This window comes from Oncorhynchus kisutch, linkage group LG4 (assembly GCF_002021735.2).
Source record: "Oncorhynchus kisutch isolate 150728-3 linkage group LG4, Okis_V2, whole genome shotgun sequence".
Taxonomy (NCBI): domain Eukaryota; kingdom Metazoa; phylum Chordata; class Actinopteri; order Salmoniformes; family Salmonidae; genus Oncorhynchus; species Oncorhynchus kisutch.
Window position 1 is genome coordinate 21,488,682 of NC_034177.2, and position 24,431 is coordinate 21,513,112.

General features: G+C 44.0%; 1 protein-coding gene across 1 annotated transcript in view; it reads left to right on the forward strand.

Moving 5' to 3' along the window:
• Positions 1-17,237, forward strand: part of LOC109888625 (protein kinase C-binding protein NELL2) — a 101,715-nt gene extending 84,478 nt beyond the window's left edge. Inside the window, exons 16-20 of the mRNA XM_020479782.2 lie at positions 9,564-9,704; positions 10,675-10,868; positions 11,634-11,810; positions 16,297-16,521; positions 16,733-17,237. Coding sequence (XP_020335371.1) covers positions 9,564-9,704; positions 10,675-10,868; positions 11,634-11,810; positions 16,297-16,521; positions 16,733-16,774 — 779 coding nt within the window. The 3' untranslated portion in view covers positions 16,775-17,237. The remainder of the gene's footprint in view (positions 1-9,563; positions 9,705-10,674; positions 10,869-11,633; positions 11,811-16,296; positions 16,522-16,732) is intronic.
• Positions 17,238-24,431: the final 7,194 nt, after the last annotated feature.

Below are 24,431 nucleotides of genomic sequence, written 5' to 3' on the forward strand. Positions count from 1 at the left end.
TACAGCTCAGCAACACCATAGTACCCGCCAATCTCATCATTAAGCTTGAGGCCATGGGTCTCAACCCCGCCATGTGCAATTGGGTCCTGGACTTCCTGATGGGCCGCCCCCAGGTGGTGAAGGTAGGAAACAACATCTCCACCTTGCTGATCCTCAAGCTACATTTATGTCTGTTATAGATTTTGGGGATATTATCTACATGCATGCTACGGCATCCACACTGAAACTGCTGGATGCGGTAGGGTAGCCTAGTGGTTAGAGCGTTGGACTAGTAACCGGAAGGTTGCAAGTTCAAAACCTCAAGCTGACAAGGTACAAATCTGTCGTTCTGCCCCTGAACAGACAGTTTAACCCACTAGGCAGTCATTAAAAATAAGAATTTGTTCTTGACTTGCCTAGTTAAATAAAAGTTAAATAAAATTGCGCGCTTAGGTTTATTATGGGTGCTAGCTACAGAACTCACCACGGAATCCACACTTCAAGATTGTTTTGATCACACGGACTGGGACATGCCCAATTGTGGGTTGGACTTCGCTGTCCATGAGATGAGAACAACATGCTCTCCTTTTTGTCTATAAAGCACTTCTGAATAAACTACCTTCCTATTTACCTAGCTCCACTCCTATTCCCCAGGCGCTCTCTTTTGATGACTTCTGTAACCGTAATATGTTAACATTAGAAGCCTCCTCCCTAAGTTTGTTCTATTCACTGCTTTAGCACACTCTGCCAACCCGGATGTTCTAGTGGTGTTTGAATCCTGGCTTAGGAAGACCACCAAAAATTCTGAAATTTTAATCGCAAACTACAACATTTTCAGACAAGATAGAACTACCAAAGGCGGCGGTGTTGCAATCTACTGCAAATATATCCTGCAGAGTTCTGTCCTACTATCCAGGTCTGTACCCAAACAATTTGAACTTCTACTTTTAAAAATCTACCTCTCTAAAAACAAGTCTCTCACCGTTGCCGCCTGCTATAGACCACCCTCTGCCCCAGCTGTGCTCTGGACACCATATGTGAACTGATTGCCCCCATCTATCTTCAGAGCTCGTGCTGCTAGGCGACCTAAACTGGAACATGCTTAACACCTCAGCCATCCTACAATCTAAGCTTGATGCCCTCAATCTCACACAAATTATCAATGAACCTACCAGGTACCTCCCCAAAGCCTTAAACACGGGCACCCTCATAGATATCATCCTAACCAACTTGCCCTCTAAATACACCTCTGCTGTCTTCAACCAAGATCTCAGCGATCACTGCCTCATTGCCTGCATCCGTAATGGGTCAGTGGTCAAACGACCTCCACTCATCACTGTCAAACGCTCCCTGAAACACTTCAGCGAGCAGGCCTTTCTAATCGACCTGGCCGGGGTATCCTGGAAGGATATTGATCTCATCCCGTCAGTAGAGGATGCCTGGATATTTTTTTTAAATGCCTTCCTAACCATCTTAAATAAAAATGCACCATTCAAGAAATGTAGAACCAGGAACAGATATAGCCCTTGGTTCTCCCCAGACCTGACTGCCCTTAACCAACACAAAAACATCCTATGACGTTCTGCATTAGCATCGAACAGCCCCCGTGATATGCAGCTGTTCAGGGAAGCTAGAAACCATTATACACAGGCAGTTAGAAAAGCCAAGGCTAGCTTTTTCAAGCAGAAATTTGCTTCCTGCAACAGTAACTCAAAAAAGTTCTGGGACACTGTAAAGTCCATGGAGAATAAGAACACCTCCTCCCAGCTGCCCACTGCACTGAAGATAGGAAACACTGTCACCACTGATAAATCCACCATAATTGAGAATTTCAATAAGCATTTTTCTACGGCTGGCCATGCTTTCCACCTGGCTACTCCTACCCCGGTCAACAGCACTGCACCCCCCACAGCAACTCGCCCAAGCCTTCCCCATTTCTCCTTCTCCAAAATCCGTTCAGCTGATGTTCTGAAAGAGCTGCAAAATCTGGACCCCTACAAATCAGCCGGGCTAGACAATCTGGACCCTTTCTTTCTAAAATTATCTGCCGAAATTGTTGCCACCCCTATTACTAGCCTGTTCAACCTCTCTTTCGTGTCATCTGAGATTCCCAAAGATTGGAAAGCAGCTGCAGTCATCCCTCTCTTCAAAGGGGGGGACACTCTTGACCCAAACTGCTACAGACCTATATCTATCCTACCCTGCCTTTCTAAGGTCTTCGAAAGCCAAGTCAACAAACAGATTACCGACCATTTCGAATCTCACCATACCTTCTCTGCTATGCAATCTGGTTTCAGAGCTGGTCATCGGTGCACCTCAGCCACGCTCAAGGTCCTAAACGATATCTTAACCGCCATTGATAAGAAACATTACTGTGCAGCCGTATTCATTGATCTGGCCAAGGCTTTCAACTCTGTCAATCACCACATCCTCATTGGCATACTCGACAGCCATGGTTTCTCAAATGATTGCCTCGTCTGGTTCACCAACTACTTCTCTGATAGAGTTCAGTGTGTCAAATCGGAGGGTCTTCTGTCCGGACCTCTGGCAGTCTCTATGGGGGTGCCACAGGGTTCAATTCTTGGACCGACTCTCTTCTCTGTATACATCAATGAGGTCGCTCTTGCTGCTGGTGAGTCTCTGATCCACCTCTACGCAGACGACACCATTCTGTATACTTCTGGCCCTTCTTTGGACACTGTGTTAACAACCCTCCAAGCAAGCTTCAATGCCATACAACTCTCCTTCCGTGGTCTCCAATTGCTCTTAAATACAAGTAAAACTAAATGCATGCTCTTCAACCGATCGCTACCTGCACCTGCCCGCCTGTCCAACATCACTACTCTGGACGGCTCTGACTTAGAATACGTGGACAACTACAAATACCTAGGTGTCTGGCTAGACTGTAAACTCTCCTTCCAGACCCATATCAAACATCTCCAATCCAAAGTTAAATCTAATCACCTCATTTGCTCATATTGCTCGTATATAGACTTGTTTATACTGTATAATTGACTGTATGTTTGTTTTACTCCATGTGTAACTCGATGTTGTTGTATGTGTCGAACTGCTTTGCTTGATCTTGGCCAGGTCGCAATTGTAAATGAGAACTTGTTCTCAACTTGCCTACCTGGTTAAATAAAGGTGAAATAAAAAATAAACATAATTATAATTCATAAAACCAGGTCTCAAGCATGGATTACACTTGAGGCCCCTGCGATCTCCACAAAGTTGGTTGCCTTTTCCTGTTACACTCCTTGCTTATGGAATAGCTTGCAGACCAAATTTAAACATGAGACTCTTGTCCCCCTTGCCCATTTTAAACATTTATTGGAAGAGTTTTATTTTTGTATTGTAACTTCTTTGGGGAATACAAGTTATTCTCCTAATAGCACATGTATAAATGTAACAATCTACTGCTGTATTTTTTGTGTTATCTGTGATCGTTTTGTTTGTCTTGTGTAATTTCTTAATCAATTTACTTAAACTGTATATGTAAACGCAGGGCCCAGCTGTAAAGGAGACCTTGGTCTCAGGCTGTGTTCCTTGTTGATATAAAGGTGCAATAACACTGGGGCCCCACAAGGGTGCGTGCTCAGCGCTCTCCTGTACTCCCTGTTCACCCATGACTGCTTGGCCATGCACTCCTCCAACTCAATCATCAAGTTTGCAGATGACACAGCGATAGTAGGCTTGATTACCAACAATGACGAGACAGCCTATAGGGAGGAGCTGAGGGCACTCGGAGTGTGGTGTCAGGAAAACAACCTCTCACTCAACATCAACAAAACAGATGATTGTAGACTTCAGGAAACAGCAGAGGGAGCACCCCCCTATCCACATCGACGGGACAGCAGTGGAGAAGGTAGAAAGGTTTAAGTTCCTCGGCACATCACGGACAAACTGAAATGGTCCTCCTCACACAGACAGTGTGGTGAAGAAGGCGCAACAGCACCTCTTCAACCTCAAAACGCTGAAGAAATGTGGCTTGTCACCTAAAACATTTACAGATGCACAATTGAGAGCATGCTGTCGGACTGTATCACCGCGTGGTACGGCAACTGCACCGCCCACAACCCCAGGGTTGTGTTCAAAGATGTCTTTAAGGCAAAGGGTGGCTTCTTTAAAGAATCTCAACTATAAAATATATTTTGATGTAACTTTTTTTCGGTACTACATGATTCCATATTATTTCATAGTTTTGATGTCTTCAATATTATTCTACAATGTAGAAAATAGTCCAAATAAAGAAAAACGCTGGAATGAGTAGGTGTATCCGAACATTTGAATGGTACTGTATATTATCTTTAACTCTGCATTGTTGTAAAAGGACCTGTAAGTAAGCATTTCACTATTAGTCTACACCTGTTGTTTACGAAGAATGTGACATACAATACAATTGAATTGATTTGACTTTGTGCAAACTGGAAACCGCAATTCCTGAGGCAAACATTTATTGTAGCTGGGGTCTTTGATAAAGGAAATCTGAGGAAAACACTCCCAAAATTCTACCAACACGCTTGACCATTGTTACTCTCACTTCCGGGACAACTGCAAGGCCATCCCATGCGGCAAATCAAATCACACCTCGATCCTGCTCTGCCCCGCCTATAAGCAGAAGCTTAAACAGGAATCACCTGTGGTAAGGTCTTGTTCTACTTTGGTCTGAACAATCGGAATCTATGCTTCAGGATTGTTTTGATCACGGGTTGCCTCTGGGAATAGTATCAATGTATACACTGACTCAGTGACTGGGTTCATCAAGAAGTGCATAGAAGATGTTATTCTTACTGTGACGTTTAGAACTTATCCAAACCAAACAGCGTGGATAGATGGCAGCATTTGGCAAAACTGAAATCGCAAACCACCACATTTATCCACCAGAAGGTGACTGGCAACATGGACATGTACAAACAGACCAGCGAAGACCTCCGTAAGGAAATCAAAGATGCAAAACAACAGTACAGCTGGCTGGAGTGTTTACATACATATTCAATCTCTTCCTATCCCAGTATGCTGTCCCCACTTGCTTCAAGATGTCCACCATTGTTCCTGTTCCCAAGAAAGCAAAGGTAACTTAACCAAATGACTATCGCCCGGAAGCACTCACTTCTGTCATCATGAAGTGCTTTGAGAGGCTAGTTAAGGACCATATAACCTCCACCTTATCTGACACCCTAGACTCACTACAATTTCCATACCGCCCCAACAGATCTATGGACGACGCAATCGCCATTGGACTGCACACTGCCCTCCAAGCGCATCACTAAGCTCAGGGCCCTGGGTCTGAACCCCTCTCTTTGCAACTGGGTCCTAGACTTCGTGACTAGATGACCCCAGGTGGTGAAGTTTGGCAGCAACACCGCCACACTGATCCTCAACACGGGGGGCCCCACAGAGGTGCGTGTTCAGCTTCCTCCTGTCCTCACTGTTCGGACATGACCGCATGGATACGCACGTCACCATCTCAATCATCAAGTTTGCTGACAACACAACACCCTGTTTACCAACAAAGATGAGAAAGCCTACAGGGAGGAGGTGAGAGCCTTGGCAGTCTTATGCTAGGGACGGGGCCGCAGTGGAGAGGGTCAAAAGCTTCAAATTCCTCGGTGAGCACATCACTGGGAAACTAAAATAGTTCCTCCATCCTGACACGGTGGTGAAGGTGGCACTATAAAGCCTCTTCAAACTCAAGAGGCTGAAGAAATTCGGCAAAGACTTCTACAGATGCATCATCAAGAGCATTCTGTCAGGCTGTATCATGGCCTGGTACGGCAACTGCACTGTCCGCAACCGCAGGGCTCTCCTGAGGGTAGTGTGGTCCGCCCAACGCATCACCAGGGGCACACTCCCTGCCCTACAGGACATCTACAGCACCCGGTGTCAAAGAAAGCCCAAGAAGATCTTCAAGGTCTTCAGCTACCCGAGCCATGGCCTGTTCACCCTGCTACCATGTAGCAGGCGGAGACAGTACAGGTGCATCAAAGCTGGGACAGAGAGAAAGAAGCTGTTTTCCTTCTCCAGGCCATCAGACTGTTAAACAGTCATCACTATCCGGCCTCCGCTCAGTACCCCGCCCTGCACCTTAGAGACTCTTACCCTATGTACAGAGTCATTGAACACTGGTCACTTTAATAATGTTTACGTAATGTTTATTTTTCTGAAATCGTTTCTGTAGTTAGGAACAGATGAGATTTGCATTCCTGCATCATTATTCTGTTAAAATGTAATTGATCTTTGAAAAATAACTAATGGATTATTTACTTTATACACTGCTAAAAAAAAATGAAGGGAACACTTTAACAATACAATGTAACTCCAAGTCAATCACACTTCTGTGAAATCAAACTGTCCGCTTAGGAGGCAACACTGATTGACAATAAATTTCACATGCTGTTGTGCAAATGGAATAGACAACAGATGGAAATTATAGCCATTTAGCAAGACACCCCAAATAAAGGAGTGGTTCTGCAGGTGGTGACCAGACCATTTCTCAGTTCCTATGCTTCCTGGCTGATGTTTTGGGCACTTTTGAATGCTGGCGGTGCTTTCACTCTAGTGGTAGCATGAGACGGAGACGGCCCAGGTAGTGCCGCTCATCCAGGATGGTACATCAATGCGAGCTGTGGCAAGAAGGTTTGCTGTGTCTGTCAGCGTAGTGTCCAGAGCATGGAGGCGCTACCAGGAGACAGACCAGTACATCAGGAGACATGGAGGAGGCCGTAGGAGGGCAACAACCCAGCAGCAGGACCGCTACCTCCGCCTTTGTGCAAGGAGGAGCAGGAGGAGCCCTGCAAAATGACCTCCAGCAGGCCACAAATGTGCATGTGTCTGTTCAAACGGTCAGAAACAGACTCCATGAGGGTGGTATGAGGGCCCGACGTCCACAGGTGGAGGTTGTGCTTACAGCCCAACACCGTGCAGGACGTTTGACATTTGGCATTCATTTTGACTTGTTTTAAGGACATTACATCAACGTTGGATCAGCCTGTAGTGTGGTTTTCCACTTTAATTTTAAGTGTGACTCCAAATCCAGACCTCCATGGGTTGATAAATTTGATTTACATTGATAATTTGTGGGATTTTGTTGTCAGCACATTCAACTATGTAAAGAAAAAAGTATTTAATAAGAATATTTCATTCATTCAGATCTAGATTGTGTTATTTTAGTGTTTCCTTTATTTTTTTGAGCAGTGTATATACATACTGTATTCTCAACATAGTTAATCTTACTGTACATATATTTTTCCTACATTGTGACACAAATCCAATTCATGGTACCGATATTAGCATTTTTCGCACACACAGATCAAATCATCTATACAGTGCAATCGGAAAGTATTCAGACCCCTTGACTTTTTCCACCTTTTTGTTACGTTAGACTTTTTTCAAAAATGGATAAAATATTGTTTGCAAATATGTTTGCAAATGTATAATAAAAAAAAGATACCTTATTTACATAAGTATTCAGACCCTTTGCTATGAGACTCAGGTGCATCCTGTTTCCATTATCCTTGAGATGTTTCTACAACTCGATTGGAGTCATCCTGTGGTAAACTCAATTGATTGGACATGATTTGGAAAGGCACGCACCTGTCTATATAACCAAGCCATGAGGTCGAAGGAATTGTCTGTAAAGCATCCGAGACAGCATTGTGTCGAGGCACAGATCTGGGGAAGGGTACCAAAGCATTTCTGCAGCATTGAAGGCCCCCAAGAACACAGTGGCCTCCATCATTCTTAAAATGGAAGAAGTTTGGAACAACCAAGACTCTTCCTAGAGCTGGCCGCCCGGCCAAAGTGAGCAATCGGGGGAGAGGGGTCATTCTGGCAGAGCTCCAGACCTCCTCTGTGGGGATGGGAGAAACTTCCAGAGGCACCACCATCTCTGCAGCACTCCACCAACCAGGCCTTTATTGTAGAGTGGCCAGACAAAAGCCACTCCTCAGTAAAAGGCACATGACAGTCCGCTTGGAGTTTTCCAAAAGACACCTAAAGGACTCTCAGACCATGAGAAACAAGATTATCTGGTCTGGTGAATCCAAGATTGAATTCTTTGGCCTGAATGCCAAGTGTCACGTCTGGAGGAAACCTGGCACCATCCCTACGGTGAAGCATGGTGGTGGCAGCATCATCATGCTGTGGGGATGCATTTCAGCCACAGGGTCTGGGAGACTAGTCATGATCGAGGCAAAGATGAACAGAGCAAAGTACAGAGAGATCCTTGATTAAAACCTGCTCCAGAGCCCTTTGGACCTCAGACTGGGGTGAAGGTTCACCTTCCAACAGGACAACGGCCCTAAGTACACAGCCAAGACAATGCGGGAGTGGCTCTCTGTCCTTGAGTGGCCCAGCCAGAGCCTAGACCTGAACCCACCCGAACATCTCTGGAGAGACCTGATAATAGCTGTGCCGCGACGCTCCTCAACCAACCTGACAGAACTTGAGAGGATCTGCAGAGAAGAATGGAAGAAACTCCCCAAATACAGGTGTATCAAGCTTGAAGTGTCATAACCAAGAAGACCCGAGGCTATAATAACTGCGAAAGGTGCTTCAAAAAAGTACTGAGTAAATAGTCGGAATACTTATGTAAATGTAATATTAAAGCTTCTTATTTGTTATACATTTGCTTAAATGTCTAAACCTGTTTTTGATTTGTTTTTATGGGGTATTGTCTGTAGAGGAATATAATACATTTTAGAATAAATCTGTAACGTAACAAAATATGGAAAGAGTCAAGGGGTCAGAATACTATCCAAATGCACTGTAAGTGACTGTTGAGTTTCACAATCAATTTTAGATACTTTTTGAAGATTTGGACACGATAACATGTACTAAGACTTGGATGAGATGTTTGCCACAAATCCTAAAACATTAGCATTTGGAAACAAAGTAAACCAAAATCCTGGATTGCTGTCAAACCTTGTCCATAGACTGCTTACAGTGTGAGGAAACCAATATGTAATTTGGGTGAATTATCCCTGATAAGTGCCTAATATCCACAACATTTCTGCTGGTTAAATTATTTTAAACGGGTGAATGCTCATTAGCCAATAGATCTTAATCCTATTACTGCTGTGGCAGAGGGAGAGGACAAGAGGAAGGGAGAGGAGATGAAAGGGGAGGGGAGTAAGGGGAAGAGCAGAGAGGAAAGGAAAGGAGAATGGAGGGAAGGAGTAGAGGAGTGGATGAGGGGACGAGGAGGCCTGACCTGGGCCCTCCAGGGGATCCTGATGTGTTCTATTCTGTCTGGACTCTGGGGGAATTGAATGGGAAGGTCACTGATAGTACAGGGCAATTATCATAATGAGGGACTCTGATAATGCATCACACACGCACACAATCATAAAAAATCCATCCGTGCCTACACAGACACATTTAATCACTCTGCAACCTGGGCCCTTACATTTAGCCCCAATCCTGTAATCACTAGCTAAGCTTCTCTCATCTGGCCAAGCCAGTCTAATTAAATATTCGTTGAAATATTAGGGCATCTTCTTTTTCAGTACTCACATAAATCCAGTTGATTTGAGATGTTTAATTTATTTGCACCTCGTTCCTCGTTCCCGCCCCCCCTCTGACAGACATCGATGAGTGTTTTCATGGTTTCGTGGAGTGTGATGACAAAGCCATCTGTGTCAACTTGCCCGGGTGGTACCACTGCGAGTGTCTGGATGGCTACCACGACAACGGCTTGTTCTCTACTAATGGGGAGTCGTGCATAGGTGAGTTGATTCGCTCCTTTCATCACAAGACCAAAAGAAACATTGCGGTTGAGGGCAATCTTTATTCACCTAGTCACATATGATCATTTATATTGATATCACATAGAGTATACCTACAAACGACTTTGTTTTTCCCATGATTCTAGTCTAGTCTACTCTAACATTCGGGCGGCAGGGTAGCCTAGTGGTTAGAGCGTTGGGCTAGTAACCGAAAGGTTGTAAGTTCGAATCCCCGAGCTGACAAGGTACAAATCTGTCATTCTGCCCCTGAACAGGCAGTTAACCCACTGTTCCTAGGCTGTCATTGAAAATAAGAATTTGTTCTTAACTGACTTGCCTAGTAAAAAAAAATTGAAAACAACATTGAACATAGCAGCATCTAAACATTGCAGAACTAGAAATGTCCTTGGTCTTCTTTTGACCAGTTGTTTTTGCTGTTGGGTGTGGGTAACAATATGTTTGGACTGGACATACCATTACTAGTGCATTTTCCTCAAAATCCCTGTCTGCTTTTTACTGCTCATTCAATCTTTCTGGAACATTCTCTGAAGCTGCCTGCCAAGAGCTTGTCACATGTCAAAATGGAGGGAAACCCTTATGCAGTTACGCCTCAGTAGTGACAGTACTACAGCTCTGTGTCTGTCTGCGCTATAGACAAATGTTACCTGTCAAGTCTAGCCGATCCACACAGAGCACATCAGAGACTGTCAGAGAGGTGAACATACTGTGAAGAACAAAGCCAACTGCAGTTATAATTTGATGAAAAATGGTCTCTGGGGGGACGAAATTACGAAGTGTTTTGACAAGAAAGCCCACTTTAGTTTACTGAGGCTGAGAGCTGTTAGAATATAATACATGTGCTTCCTTTGTATTTTTTAAAGCAGTAAGATGCATGTGAATTTAAGCATGACCTACAGCATTTGACCTCTATTGAGCATATGCCTGAAGTCATCTCTCTGGCTCCCTACAGATATCAATGAATGCAAGACGGGGAGGAACACCTGTGCCAATGACACGGTGTGCTTCAACTTAGAGGGGGGCTATGACTGCAGGTGCCCCCACGGGAGGAACTGCACCGGAGACTGTATTCATGACAACAAAGTCAAACACAATGGACAGATCTGGGTGCTGGACAATGATAGGTGCTCAGTCTGCTCTTGTCAGGTGAGACAGAGAGGATGATGGGTGAAAAAAACTATGATCAGGTTAGGGTTGTTCTATTGGTTGATGTAAAGCATTATGATGACTTTATTAATTCAGTTAGTTATATGATTAATACAGGTCTGAAGAATTTAGATGTGTCTAGAATCAGTTATTTGCAAAACTTCGTTTTTAATTAAGCAAAAAACCTAACATTTATCTCATCATTATTAGGCTACAGTCTTGTCATGTTTAGTCATTTAGCGTTTACTTCTGGATAATGTCTGGTGTATGGGAATGCTTGCAGGTGATTAGAGGATTAGTATGGGTATTTAACAATCAAGCATCATATTATTCATTTGATTAAAGAGGAGGGCAGAAATTAAGCTTTAAAAATTAGTCATTTTAATTGATTGGAGAAATTGAGAACCTGCCTGTCAGAATTAGTAGTATTGAACAGCTGAGCAAACAGTTAAATGAGTAAACATGTTATTGGTTTGTAATGTTCACGGTCAGCTATTAGAGAGCAATGGTAATATTGAGTGTGTGTAATCAACCAATAACCAAGGTCAACAACTAGTAAATATTGAGTTTGGGTTATGGAGACTGTACTTTACAATAGTTGTTCAAATCAAATTGTATTTGTCACATGCGCTGAATACAACAGGTGTAGACCTTAACAAGAAATGCTTACTTACGAGCCCTTAACCAACAATACAGAGTTTTAAAAAAGTAAGTTACTGACGGTTGATTGACAGACAGTGTATCGCCCCCCTCCCCTCTGTGCAGACTGGCCGGGTGATGTGCCGGAGGATGGTGTGTGACTGTGAGAACCCGACAGCTGATCTGTTCTGCTGTCCAGAGTGTGACCCTCGCCTCAGCAGCCAGTGTCTGCACCAGAACGGCCTGCTGACCTATGGCAGTGGAGACACCTGGGTGGAGAACTGCCAGCAGTGCCAGTGTCTGGTGAGTACCAATAATACACACCCTATAAATAGATAGAACACACTGTACTGGACTCTGCTTTAAATCAAATCAAATTGTATTTATCACATGTGCTGAATACCACTGGTGTAGACTTTACAGTGAAATTCTTGCTTACGAACTTTTCCAAACAATGCAGAGTTTTAAAAAAAAGAATAATAAATAGTATCTAACACAAGAGGAATAAAATAAAATACGCAAGAATGGAGCTACAGTATATACAGGGAATACCAGTACTAGTACTTTCCTGATTAATGTATGGGAGATACTGTGTGTGTGTGTGTGTGTGTGTGTGTGTGCTGTATACAGGTTTCTATGTCCACAGGTCTCTATGCCCTGCAATATATATAACTGAATTACGATGTGTCAAGAGCATTCTCTATTGAATCTACTCAGAGAAATGCGCACTGTTTGCATTGACTCTCTCCACTGTTGACCTTTTCCTAGGTTCCCGCATCCCTGCTGTTCAAACAACAGGAAGGCTTTTTTACGAGGATTTCATACTAAATCTGACAGAACATCACATCCTACCGCCTTCAATAAGCCTTTCAGACGATCTTCACCACCAGCCATATGTTTATTAAATGCAAATGTCACACTTGGCATTCACCCTGGCCATTCCACTCCCAGATAAAAGTAACACTTAGCTGCATTTGTGTCAATCTGCCTTTGCGTCGACCCATAAATCATCTTTAGCTTTGTTGTTCTGCCAGCTCTCTCCCGCCCGCCCGTTCCCTCGGAGGAGTGGCATTACCGTTGGTTATTTTTTCCCTCAGATCAAACAGAATGTTGTAGCCACACATACAGCCTTCCCACCTCACTCTCCTTCTGTGATTAACATATGCATGCACACACATACATCATGTTGCACACACACACACACACACAAAGACAGCTACCAGCCAAAATGGTATAAACAGCAACACACGAAAGAGAGGAGTGGAGGAGAATGGTGAGAGATACGCGTGGGATCTAGAAGCGTGACCACGACGTGAAATTAACCTTGAATGCCTACACAGTTAGCAGAGCCAGAACCATACTGGCCCTGCTCTGCTCAGCAGGGAAACGGACATGCAATTCTCTAAGACAAAGATACAAATTCCCTTTTAAATTACATGTATTTTTGTGAATATTTGAATGACAGAATATGGCTCTTTGACGTATGTATCTCTGAGTTGCTACTATAGGTATTAGACGTAATGGGTATAGGATACTATTTTAGCCTTAGATTTGGAGGATTGAAACATGGTTGTTGTTCGCCACGCTGTTGTCTAACCAAGGAACATTTCTGGCAAAGCTCCCTAAACCAAATGTAATTCACCGGTAAATGTAATTCTCCTGAAACACTCTGCAACATTTATGCCTTTTTCTAGGACCATCTTCTGTAAAGCGCACTCTAAAAACATGATTTTTTTTTTAAGAGAAAGAGTGGCCTATTTAGAAACTTATCAGTGACTTACCCAACTGCCAGGGCTCATGTGAAGGTGATTGAAGGACATCACATACTCTATCACAGGGTTCTTCAACCCTGTTCCTGGAGAGCTACCCTCCTGTGGGTTTTTGCTACAACCCCAGTTTTGACTGATGTCATTCAGCTTATCAACCAGCTAATTATTAGAATCAGATGTGCTAGATTAGTGTTAGAGTGAAAATCTACAGGACGGGAGCTCCTGCTCTATCATGTTACACAGACTGCAGTTCGGCGTCGGAGCCGACTTCAGTGGGAAAATTCTCACCTTTGATCTTCACTGGCACGCTGATTCGCAGATTAATCCGGGTTTCAACTGTACCAGGGAGATGGCAGACTGTGTGTAAGGCGTTGTGTGGGCGAGCGGTTTGCTGATTTCCTACATTGTGAACAGAGTACCCTATGGTGGCGGTGGGGTTATGGTATGGGCAGGCATAAGCTATGGACAATGAACACAATTGCATTTTATCGATGGCAATTTAATGCACGGAGATACCGTGACGCGATCCTGAGGCCCATTGTTATGCCATTTATCCGCCGCCATCCCCTCATGTTTCAGCATGATTATCTGTACACAATTCCTGGAAGCTGAAAATGTCCCAGTTCTTCCATGGCCTGCATACTCATGGCACATTTTACCCATCGAGCATGTTTGGGATGTTATGGATCAATGTGAACAACAGTGTGTTCCAGTTCCCGCCAATATCCAGCAACTTCGCACGCCGTTGAAGAGAAGTGGGGCAACATTCAACAGGCCACCATCAACAGCCTGATCAACTGATCAAGATATGCTGTGCTGCATGAAGCAAATGGTGCTCACACCAGATACTGACTTGTTTTATGATCCGCGTCTCTACCTCTTTTTTTTTAAGGTGTTTGTGACCAACAGATGCATATCTCTATGCCCAGTGATGTGAAATCCATAGATTAGGGCCTAATGAATTTATTTTAGTTGACTGATTTCCTTAAATGAACTGTAACTCAGTAAAATCATTGAAATTGTTGAATGTTGAGTTTATATTTTTGTTCAGTGTAAATTGAAGGTCTTTATATCAAAAAGAAGAGCGATTTTGGTTTGTAACCCTGGAAAAATGGTCTTTGAACTCGCCAAATTGACCCCCTTATCAATTGATACCTCTGAGAATAACTGCTCCAAAAGCGAGATGCGCATCTGGAAAAATATTCTGTCATATTTTATTCCGTTATATTACGTCATGTTTTGTACTATAAAATAGGTGAGTCTTGACTGTGAACTGGGCTCGGGAAATAAGTATCTTGTCTGATAAATTAACAAAACAAAGCTGTGCCAGTGCGCAGCCATTGGCTTCCACAAGCAAGGGCCATTGCTGAGGTTACTGCCTTTTTGAAGATTGTGTCCCACGATAATATAACCAGTTGATATTATGGTTTCATCAAATCAAATCGTCGGCATGGGCTCTACAAGGTGTCAAAAGCGTTCCACAGAGATGCTGGCCCTGTTGACTCCAATGCTTCCAACAGTTGTGAAGTTGGCTGGATGTCCTTTTGGGGGTGGACCATTCTTGATACACATGGGAAACTGTTGAGTGTGAAAAACCCAGCAGCGTTGCAGTTCTGGACACAAACTGGTGCGCCTGTCACCTAATACGCCACCCCGTTCAAAGGCAGTTAAGCCTTTTGTCTTGCCCATTCACCCTCTGAATGGCACACATACACAATCTATGTCTCAATTGTCACAAGGTTTAAAAATCCTTCTTTAACCTGTCCTCCTCCCTTTCATCTACACTAATTGAAGTGGATTTAACAAGTGACATCAATAAGGGATCATAGCTTTCACCTGGATTCACCTGGTCAGTCTATGTCATGGAAAGAGCATAATGTTTTGTACACTCAGTATATATGGGCAATTTAGCAATTAGGATTTGTTATCTGTAATGGCTATGATATATTAGGCATTGTTGGCCTACAGATAAATGAGCAAAAACATTTCTGGCCATGTGTTCTAAAAATATATTTTTTATTTGAGTACTTGAGTTCAATATCATTTATTATGGAAAAACCTAATAAAAATTGTTGTTCTGTTCTTCACATTAAATTTTTTCAAACATTTTTGGGGAACCCCGAATTTCAGTCTGCCACCCATGGAGGGACCTACCTGCATTTGTCCAATAGAAGCTCTTGTTTTCATTGCAAAACGTTTTCTGTTTTGAGTGAACGCTTTCCTTTGCAAAAGGTTTTGCAACAGATGAAATGTTTTGCAATGGAATCCGACTAATGAATACTGTGTGTGTGTGTGTGTGTGTGTGTGTGTGTGTGTGTGTGTGTGTGTGTGTGTGTGTGTGCTCTTTTTCCAAGTAGGTGTAAACCACAAAAGCTCAGGGATGAAAATGTTAACAGAACTAGGTCATGCAGAATCATAGCTTAACCAGAATCTATAAAGTTGGCCAGAATATATGTCATGTATTCACTGGCTTATTGAAACGACTGCTGGAGAAATCCAATAAGGCGTTCTCTACTGCAACTGTGTAGTGATTAATATAAGAGGGAGAATGAACGGGTGACCAAAACAACTCCATTAGGAAACACAGAACATTTAGACCAGTGTCTGAAAATGTCTTTCTTCTGATACTGCTACTCCTACACAACAACATTAGCCTCATGTACTGTACATCTATGATGTATCTGGACAAAATGTCTATGCTTACATGATAATGACTGCAGGGTCAGGGTGGTATAGAAGTATGCCTAAACATTTGGCAAGGGACAGGATCTATTCAATACAATTGTAGGGGTGATGGGCTGCACATACCAGTGGAGGCTACTAAGGTGAGGACAGTTCTTAATAATGTCTGGAATGGAGTCAATGGAATGGTATCAAACACATGGTTAAAACCATTCCATTGGCTCCATTCCAGCCATTATTATGAGCCGTCCTCCCCTCAGCAGCCTCCATGGGTATGTATCATTGTATTGTCCCAGTGATATGACTCCAGTCTGTCTTTCTGTCTCGCCCATCCACAGCAGGGACAGGTGGACTGCTGGCCCCTGTTGTGCCCCCATGTGGACTGTGAATTCACGGTGGTGCCCGAGGGCGAATGCTGTGCCCGCTGCGTCACTGATCCCTGCCAGGCCGACACCATACGCAACAACATCACCAAGACGTGCATGGACGAGCACGGCATCCAGCGCTTCAGCGGGTCCTCATGGGTCAAACACAGCACCGAGTGCACCCTCTGCCAGTGCAAGGTAACAGCCATGGATTTTCATTATATCTAAGCAGACTTAAGTCAACCATACCCCATGTTGGCGCTAAACACTCCATGACTATCGAAATTCTAAATGTCAAACCAAGTTAGCCTTTCAGTGAGAAATAACAGAACGTAATAACAGAACCTCATTCTGGTTTGTCTAACAGTGACCCACTCTAAAGTCTCTCTCTCCTCCTCCTCTCTTTCAGAATGGACATATCTGTTGCTCAGTGAACCCCATGTGCCTTTAGTTCCTGAAGCTCTGAAGGCACCTCCCTGTACAGTGTTATCCATGTAAAAAACAACCAGCGTTTTCCACCCTCCAGCCCAACTTCTTTATACCAAATACAAAACATGTATCATAGAACACAGATGGACTACAGTACCCACAAGCCCCCTCTGTGTTCAGCCTCACCAATCAGGGTGACCTGTGTGCATTGAGGAACACCCCCAAATCATCTGCAACATGACGCTGTAAAATACTATTATACTGGCATGAATGTGCTCGATGTAGAAACATTTTGCTAATTTCTAAACTCTTTAAATGTCAATGATATCCTAGATAGTGGTTGTTTTAGTGTAGGTTTCATTTGCTACACTATTAAAGTTGTCGATATTTTGTGGTCCTCTAGCATTATTTTCTATTCATCTTTTACATTTATTTCCAGGCTTGTTAATGTGTAATGGTGAATAAAGTATTTCAATTTACATGAATTGTTTGAGCTTGTCTTTATTAAGTAAGATGTTGTGTATTAGTCATTGGAAACCATCGATCTCTGTATTCATATGAAGTAAAAAACTCATCCTCTCAGGTCTCGTGTACCTGAAAATTAAATCAACACAGATGACAAATCACTTGAGCTGTGCCTTCCCAGACCTCCCCACTTCCTGTGAAGAGGATAGCGAGTTGAGAGTTAGTTCATGTCAGAACACATGTTTGTGTGACAGTGTGTTAGAGCAGAAAAGAGGAGAGGAAACTCAGCCTGACACCAGCAATCACAGCCTATCAGTGGTACCTACACATCATCACGCCTGACCTTTCACATCAAATATTCATTGAGCAGGTGGACTTCCTCTGTCTGCACTGCTGCCGGTGTACATGGTGCTGGTGATGATTACATTGTACAGTGCAGGATCAAGAACCATCCAGATCAGTCTGATTTTGAATGGATTTTTTATATTTTTTATTTCACCTTTATTTAACCAAGTAGGCTAGTTGAGAACACCTTTATTTAACCAGGTAGGCTAGTTGAGAACACCTTTATTTAACCAAGTAGGCTAGTTGAGAACAAGTTCTCATTTACAACTGCGACTTGGCCAAGATAAAGCATAGCAGTGTGAACAGACAACACAGAGTTACACATGGAGTAAACAATTAACAAGTCAATAACACAGTAGAAAAAAAGAGAGTCTATATACATTGTGTGCAAAAGGCATGAGGAGGTAGGCGAATAATTAAAATTTTGCAGATTAACACTGGAGTGATAAATTATCAGATGGTCATGTACAGGTAGAGATACTGGTGTGCAAAAGAGCAGAAAAGTAAATAAATATAAACAGTATGGGGATGAGGTAGGTAACATTTTGGGTGGGCTATTTACCGATAGACTATGTACAGCTGCAGCGATCGGTTAGCTGCTCAGATAGCAGATGTTTGAAGTTGGTGAGGGAGATAAAAGTCTCAAACTTCAGCAATTTTTGCAATTCGTTCCAGTCACAGGCAGCAGAGAACTGGAACGAAAGGCGGCCAAATGAGGTGTTGGCTTTAGGGATGATCAGTGAGATACACCTGCTGGAGCGCGTGCTACGGGTGGGTGTTGCCATCGTGACCAGTGAACTGAGATAAGGCAGAGCTTTACCTAGCATGGACTTGTAGATGACCTGGAGCCAGTGGGTCTGGCGACGAATATGTAGCGAGGGCCAGCCGACTAGAGCATACAGGTCGCAGTGGTGGGTGGTATGAGGTGCTTTAGTAACAAAACGGATGGCACTGATAAACTGCATCCAGTTTGCTGAGTAGAGTGTTGGAAGCTATTTTGTAGATGACATCGCCGAAGTCGAGGATCGGTAGGATAGTCAGTTTTACTAGGGTAAGTTTGGCGGCGTGAGTGAAGGAGGCTTTGTTGCGGAATAGAAAGCCGACTCTAGATTTGATTTTAGATTGGAGATGTTTGATATGAGTCTGGAAGGAGAGTTTACAGTCTAGCCAGACACCTAGGTACTTATAGATGTCCACATATTCTAGGTCAGAACCATCCAGGGTGGTGATGCTAGTCGTGCGTGCGGGTGCAGGCAGCGAATGGTTGAAAAGCATGCATTTGGTTTTAATAGCGTTTAAGAGCAGTTGGAGGCCACGAAAGGAGTGTTGTATGGCATTGAAGCACCGGTTAGATAGCACCGTGTCCAAGGACGGGCCGGAAGTATACAGAATGGTGTCGTCTGCGTAGAGGTGGATCAGGGAATCACCCGCAGCAAGAGCAACATCATTGATATATACAGAGAAAAGAGTCGGCCCGAGAATTGAACCCTGTGGCACCCCCATAGACACTGCCAGAGGACCGGACAGCATGCCCTCCGATTTGACACACTGAACTCTGTCTGCAAAGTAGTTGGTGAACCAGGCAAGGCAGTCATCAGAAAAGCCGAGGCTACTGAGTCTGCCGATAAGAATATGGTGATTGACAGAGTCGAAAGCCTTGGCAAGGTCGATGAGGACGGCTGCACAGTACTGTCTTTTATCGATAGCGGTTATGATATCGTTTTGTACCTTGAGCGTGGCTGAGGTGCACCCGTGACCGGCTCGGAAACCAGATTGCACAGCGGAGAAGGTACGGTGGGATTCGAGATGGTCAGTGACCTGTTTGTTGACTTGGCTTTCGAAGACCTTAGATAGGCAGGGCAGGATGGATATTAGGTCTGTAACAGTTTGGGTCCAGGGTGTCTCCCCCTTTGAAGAGGGGGATGACTGCGGCAGCTTTCCAATCCTTGGGGATCTCAGACGATATGAAAGAGAGCTGATTTGTACAGGTCCAGGTTTTGCAGCTCTTTCAGAACATCTGCTATCTGGATTTGGGTAAAGGAGAACCTGGAGAGGCTTGGGCGAGTAGCTGCGGGGGGGGGGGGGGGGGCGGAGCATGTTGGCCGAGGTTGGAGTAGCCAGGAGGAAGGCATGGCCAGCCGTTGAGAAATGCTTGTTGAAGTTTTCGATAATCATGGATTTATCGTGGTGACCGTGTTACCTAGCCTCAGTGCAGTGGGCAGCTGGGAGGAGGTGCTCTTGTTCTCCATGGACTTCACAGTGTCCCAGAACATTTTGGAGTTAGAGCTACAGGATGCAAATTTCTGCCTGAAGAAGCTGGTCTTTCCTGACTGACTGCGTGTATTGGTTCCTGACTTCCCTGAACAGTTGCATATCGCGAGGACTATTCGATGCTATTGCAGTCCGCCACATTATGTTTTTGTGCTGGTCGAGGGCAGTCAGGTCTGGAGTGAACCAAGGGCTATATCTGTTCTTAGTTCTGAATTTTTTAAACGGAGCATGCTTATCTAAAATGGTTAGGAAGTGTTAAAGAATGACCAGGCATCCTCAACTGATGGGATGAGGTTAATGTCCTTCCAGGATACCCGGGCCAGGTCGATTAGAAAGGCCTGCTCACAGAAGTGTTTTAGGGAGCGTTTGACAGTGATGTGGTCGTTTGACTGCGGATCCGTAGCGGATACAGGCAATGAGGCAGTGATCGCTGAGATCCTGGTTGAAGACAGCTCAGGTGTATTTGGAGGGCCAGTTGGTCAGGATGACGTCTATGAGGGTGCCCTTGTTTACAGATTTAGGGTTGTACCTGGTAGGTTCCTTGATGATTTGTGTGAGATTGAGGGCATCTATCTTAGATTGTAGGACAGCCGGGGTGTTAATCATATCCCAGTTTAGGTCACCTAACAGAACAAACTCTGAAGCTAGATGGGGGGCAATCAATTCACAAATGGTGTCCAGGGCACAGCTGGGAGCTGAGGGGGGTCGGTAGCAGGCGGCAACAGTGAGAGACTTATTTCTGGAGAGAGTAATTTTTAAAATTAGTAGTTTGAACTGTTTGGGTATGGACCTGGAAAGTATGACATTACTTTGCAGGCTATCTCTGAAGTAGACTGCATCTCCTCCCACTTTGGCAGTTCTATCTTGACGGAAAATGTTATAGTTGGGTTTGAAAATCTCAAAATTTTTGGTGGCCTTCCTGAGCCAGGATTCAGACACGGCAAGGACATCAGGGTTAGCAGAGTGTGCTAAAGCAGTGAGTAAAACAAACTTAAGGAGAAGGCTTCTGATGTTGACATGCATGAAACCAAGGCTTTTTCGATCACAGAAGTCAACAAATGAGGGTGCCTGGGGACATGCAGGGCCTGGGTTTACCTCCACATCACCCGCGGAACAGAGGAGGAGTAGTATGAGGGTGCGGCTAAAGGCTATCAAAACTGGTCGCCTAGAGCGTTGGGGACAAAGAATAAAAGGAGCAGATTTCTGGGATATATATTCAGGGCATAATGCGCAGACAGGGGTATGGTGGGGTGTGGGTACAGCGGAGGTAAGCCCAGGCACTGGGTGATGATAAGAGAGGTTGTATCTCTGGACATGCTGGTTGTAATGGGTGAGGTCACCGCATGTGTGGGAGGTGGGACAAAGGAGGTATCAGGGGTATGAAGAGTGGAACTAGGGGCTCCATTGTAAACTAAAACAATGATAACTAACCTGAACAACAGTATACAAGGCATATTGACATTTGAGAGAGACATACAGCGAGGCATACAGTAATCACAGGTGTTGATTGGGAGAGCTAGCTAAAACAGTAGGTGAGACAACAACAGCTAATCAGCTAGCACAACAACAGCAGGTAAAATGGCGTTGACTAGGCAGAGAGGGTGTCGGATTAACTACACACAGAGCCTGAGTGCGGCTGGAGCCGACAGATAAAACATAAACAAACAGAATGGAGTACCGTGATTAATGGACAGTCCAGCAGGCATCAGCTATGTAGCCAAGTGATCAGTGTCCAGGGGGCAGCGGTGGATGGGACAGGGAAGCTAGACTGGCGAGTATTATCCAGGCTAAAAAAACTGGCTGGCTGTGCAGAAGGTAAAAGCCGCTAGCAGTGGCTAACAATGACTAAATAGCTTGTAGCTAGTTAGCTGGTTGGCTTCTGGAGGTTCTTGAATGTGTTCTAAAAATAAAAAATAATACCGATTCCGTATCACATTGGGTGAGGCAGGTTACCGGAAGGTATAATCAAATTAAAAATCGAAAAGAGATTGAAAGTAAATATGGGTCCAGTGAGTGGATGGGCTGGCTGGGGACGCGGCGATTCAGATAATTGGAAGGTGTTTGAAGTTTAGGATTTTAAGCATTTTGAGGGTTTGTCAATACACACACAGTACTTGATTGAGTACTGGATTTGATTGAGAACTTTCATTTGTTCAATACATTGAGCATCTCATTTGTGTATACTGTGATACAGTATACACAATGTCCCAATTGGTTTGCTTTGCTTCCTTCCACTGGTTCAAGAGGTAATGGTAATACTTGTATGATTCAGAGTACAGCGCTTAAAACTCCTAAAATAATTAGCATATCAATATACAGGCTGGCTGGGAGGAATGAGTTGTGCCTGAAGAAGACTAACCAACTAATTCCCTGGGTCTCCCTAGCAGCAGCTTCTTACATGAACGTAAAAAACAAAGAGGAACCGAATCATGGAGCACATTGGTATTCTACCATTTCCTCCTCCCTCAGTGGAACATTTGCCATCTCTCTCTCCTTCGAAACGTGTTATACCTGTCAAATGATGAATATAGACTACTGTGAACGTGTGCCTGACTGCAATGAAAGTGTGCGTGTGTGCGCATACGAGCGTGTCTGGTTTATGTGTGTGTATATGTGCGTCCGGAGTGGCTGGAAGCACACTGGCAAGGGCACCATCTGGCAGGCTTTGGTCCAGTGACTGCAAGCCGGTGGTGACTCCTAGCTGGTGGTGGCTCCTAGCTGGTGGTGGCTCCTTGCCAGGGGCACAGGGGTAGTGGCATAGCGGGGCAGAGTGGTTGTCCAGCTGGCTCCTAAATGTCCAATTTTCCATGGTGGGGTAAGTTGAACTCACCGCAACAGATGTCTCCACCCACATTACTGCCTGTCCTGTGTTCATTACTAATGGACACTCATATTATTGGGTTTGGCATTGGCAAGAGGACTAAGGCTGTGGAGCAGCGCAATAGTTTTACGTGGAGATCTGTAAACACTGTAGCCTTCATAAACCATTAGTTTACAACATGCGTGTTAGTTGACATTGACAACTCTCAAGGCATCAGAAGAGTAATGTATTGGAGGTCAGTCATCAGACATTATTGAACCCTTTCATAGATCTTGGATGTACAGTGTAGAATGCTACAGTAGCTTGATTCCTCTGTAGGGGACCTGGTTCATATTCACTGTGTGTCAGAGGGAGCAGCAGAGACTCAACCTCAACTCTTTATTAATTGGCACATTTGTTCATATGTAAATCCAAGACAGTGCTGACTCTATGTATAGCAAAGCCTCCAATTATCACTATATGTCTGGATTTAGCCTACATTTAACTAGATATGACATGCAGTATGTGCTTATATTTCAAAATAGTTGGTTGGTTGAATGCACTAAAGCTGCAGTCACTTATTTTTGATTCTCCCAACAAGTGTTGTGTATTGCATCAGTAAGTAAATTAAGGGAGGTGTCAACACTCAAGGCTATACTAGCTGAGAAACCACCTCCGCTGCATAGCCATACAGTATATGTGCAGGTATTAGTTCCACAGTGTGCAACCACCATTGCTTAACTCAAAGCACTTCATCCTCGCTGATAAAAATGAACTCTCGCCACCTCTCGATTCCAAAGAAAAGGAAGCAGAAGAAAATCAATCGGAGTAATACTTTTTTTTTGTCCGTCAATCTCTCTTCCAAGCGAGTGACTGTATATAGGCTACCCAGGGACTAATCTGGGCCCCCTGTCTCACAGTAGGAATCATGGAAGGGATAACATCATCATCCACAGCGCCAGACACAGCTGACAGACACACTGTCTTCAGACCAGTCAGTCTCATGGGGAAACCACCCTGCCTCTGTCCTGACTGATGCATTCACAGGAGACTCACAGTTCACAGACATGAAGTTGAACTAAAATTTGTTTGAAGCCAATTCTTGCAAAGTTGCATGACTATTCCTCACTTACAGAAGGGCCTACTTTACCCATTGCAGTAACCATCTCATTTTGGGAGTACACAACTTGGGCACAGACGTCCCACCTTTCTCATAGTTGGTTTGACTGCCCAGTTTGACTTTTACAAGCATTCTTGTACAGCTCCGTGCCCCCAATGTTTGACATGGTCTGTATCTTTGTAAACTAGCTACAGTATACTGTATTCTGTATCAACAAACGACTAAACTACAGAACGTCATTAGTGAGAAGAGGGCTAATCATGGCCTAATGACATGAACAGGGCTATGTTTAAGTGTAGATAATATCTTTCATATCTTACCTTGTGTAAATACAGTACTACTATAATTGTACTATCTCTCTCATTTTCCAAGTTGTATTAGTTGTATGTACAGGATACACCTGGTATACACCATCCAATGAAATGTTTACTTGCAGGTTCCCTCTTGACAATGCAACAGTAATCTTACATATTCCATGTAATTGGGTCAGCAGCTGTATGAAGTTGACCTGAGGAGTTGCTTGGCAACAGTGTCAATGCGTGCTATATCTACTGTATATAAAATATGAACTAGTTTCAGCATTGAGGTTATGTAACAGATAGGCACCTCATTCTATCTCACACTGATATTCTTCAATCCCACAAAGTATATCAGTTAATAAGGGCACCGGCAACCTAG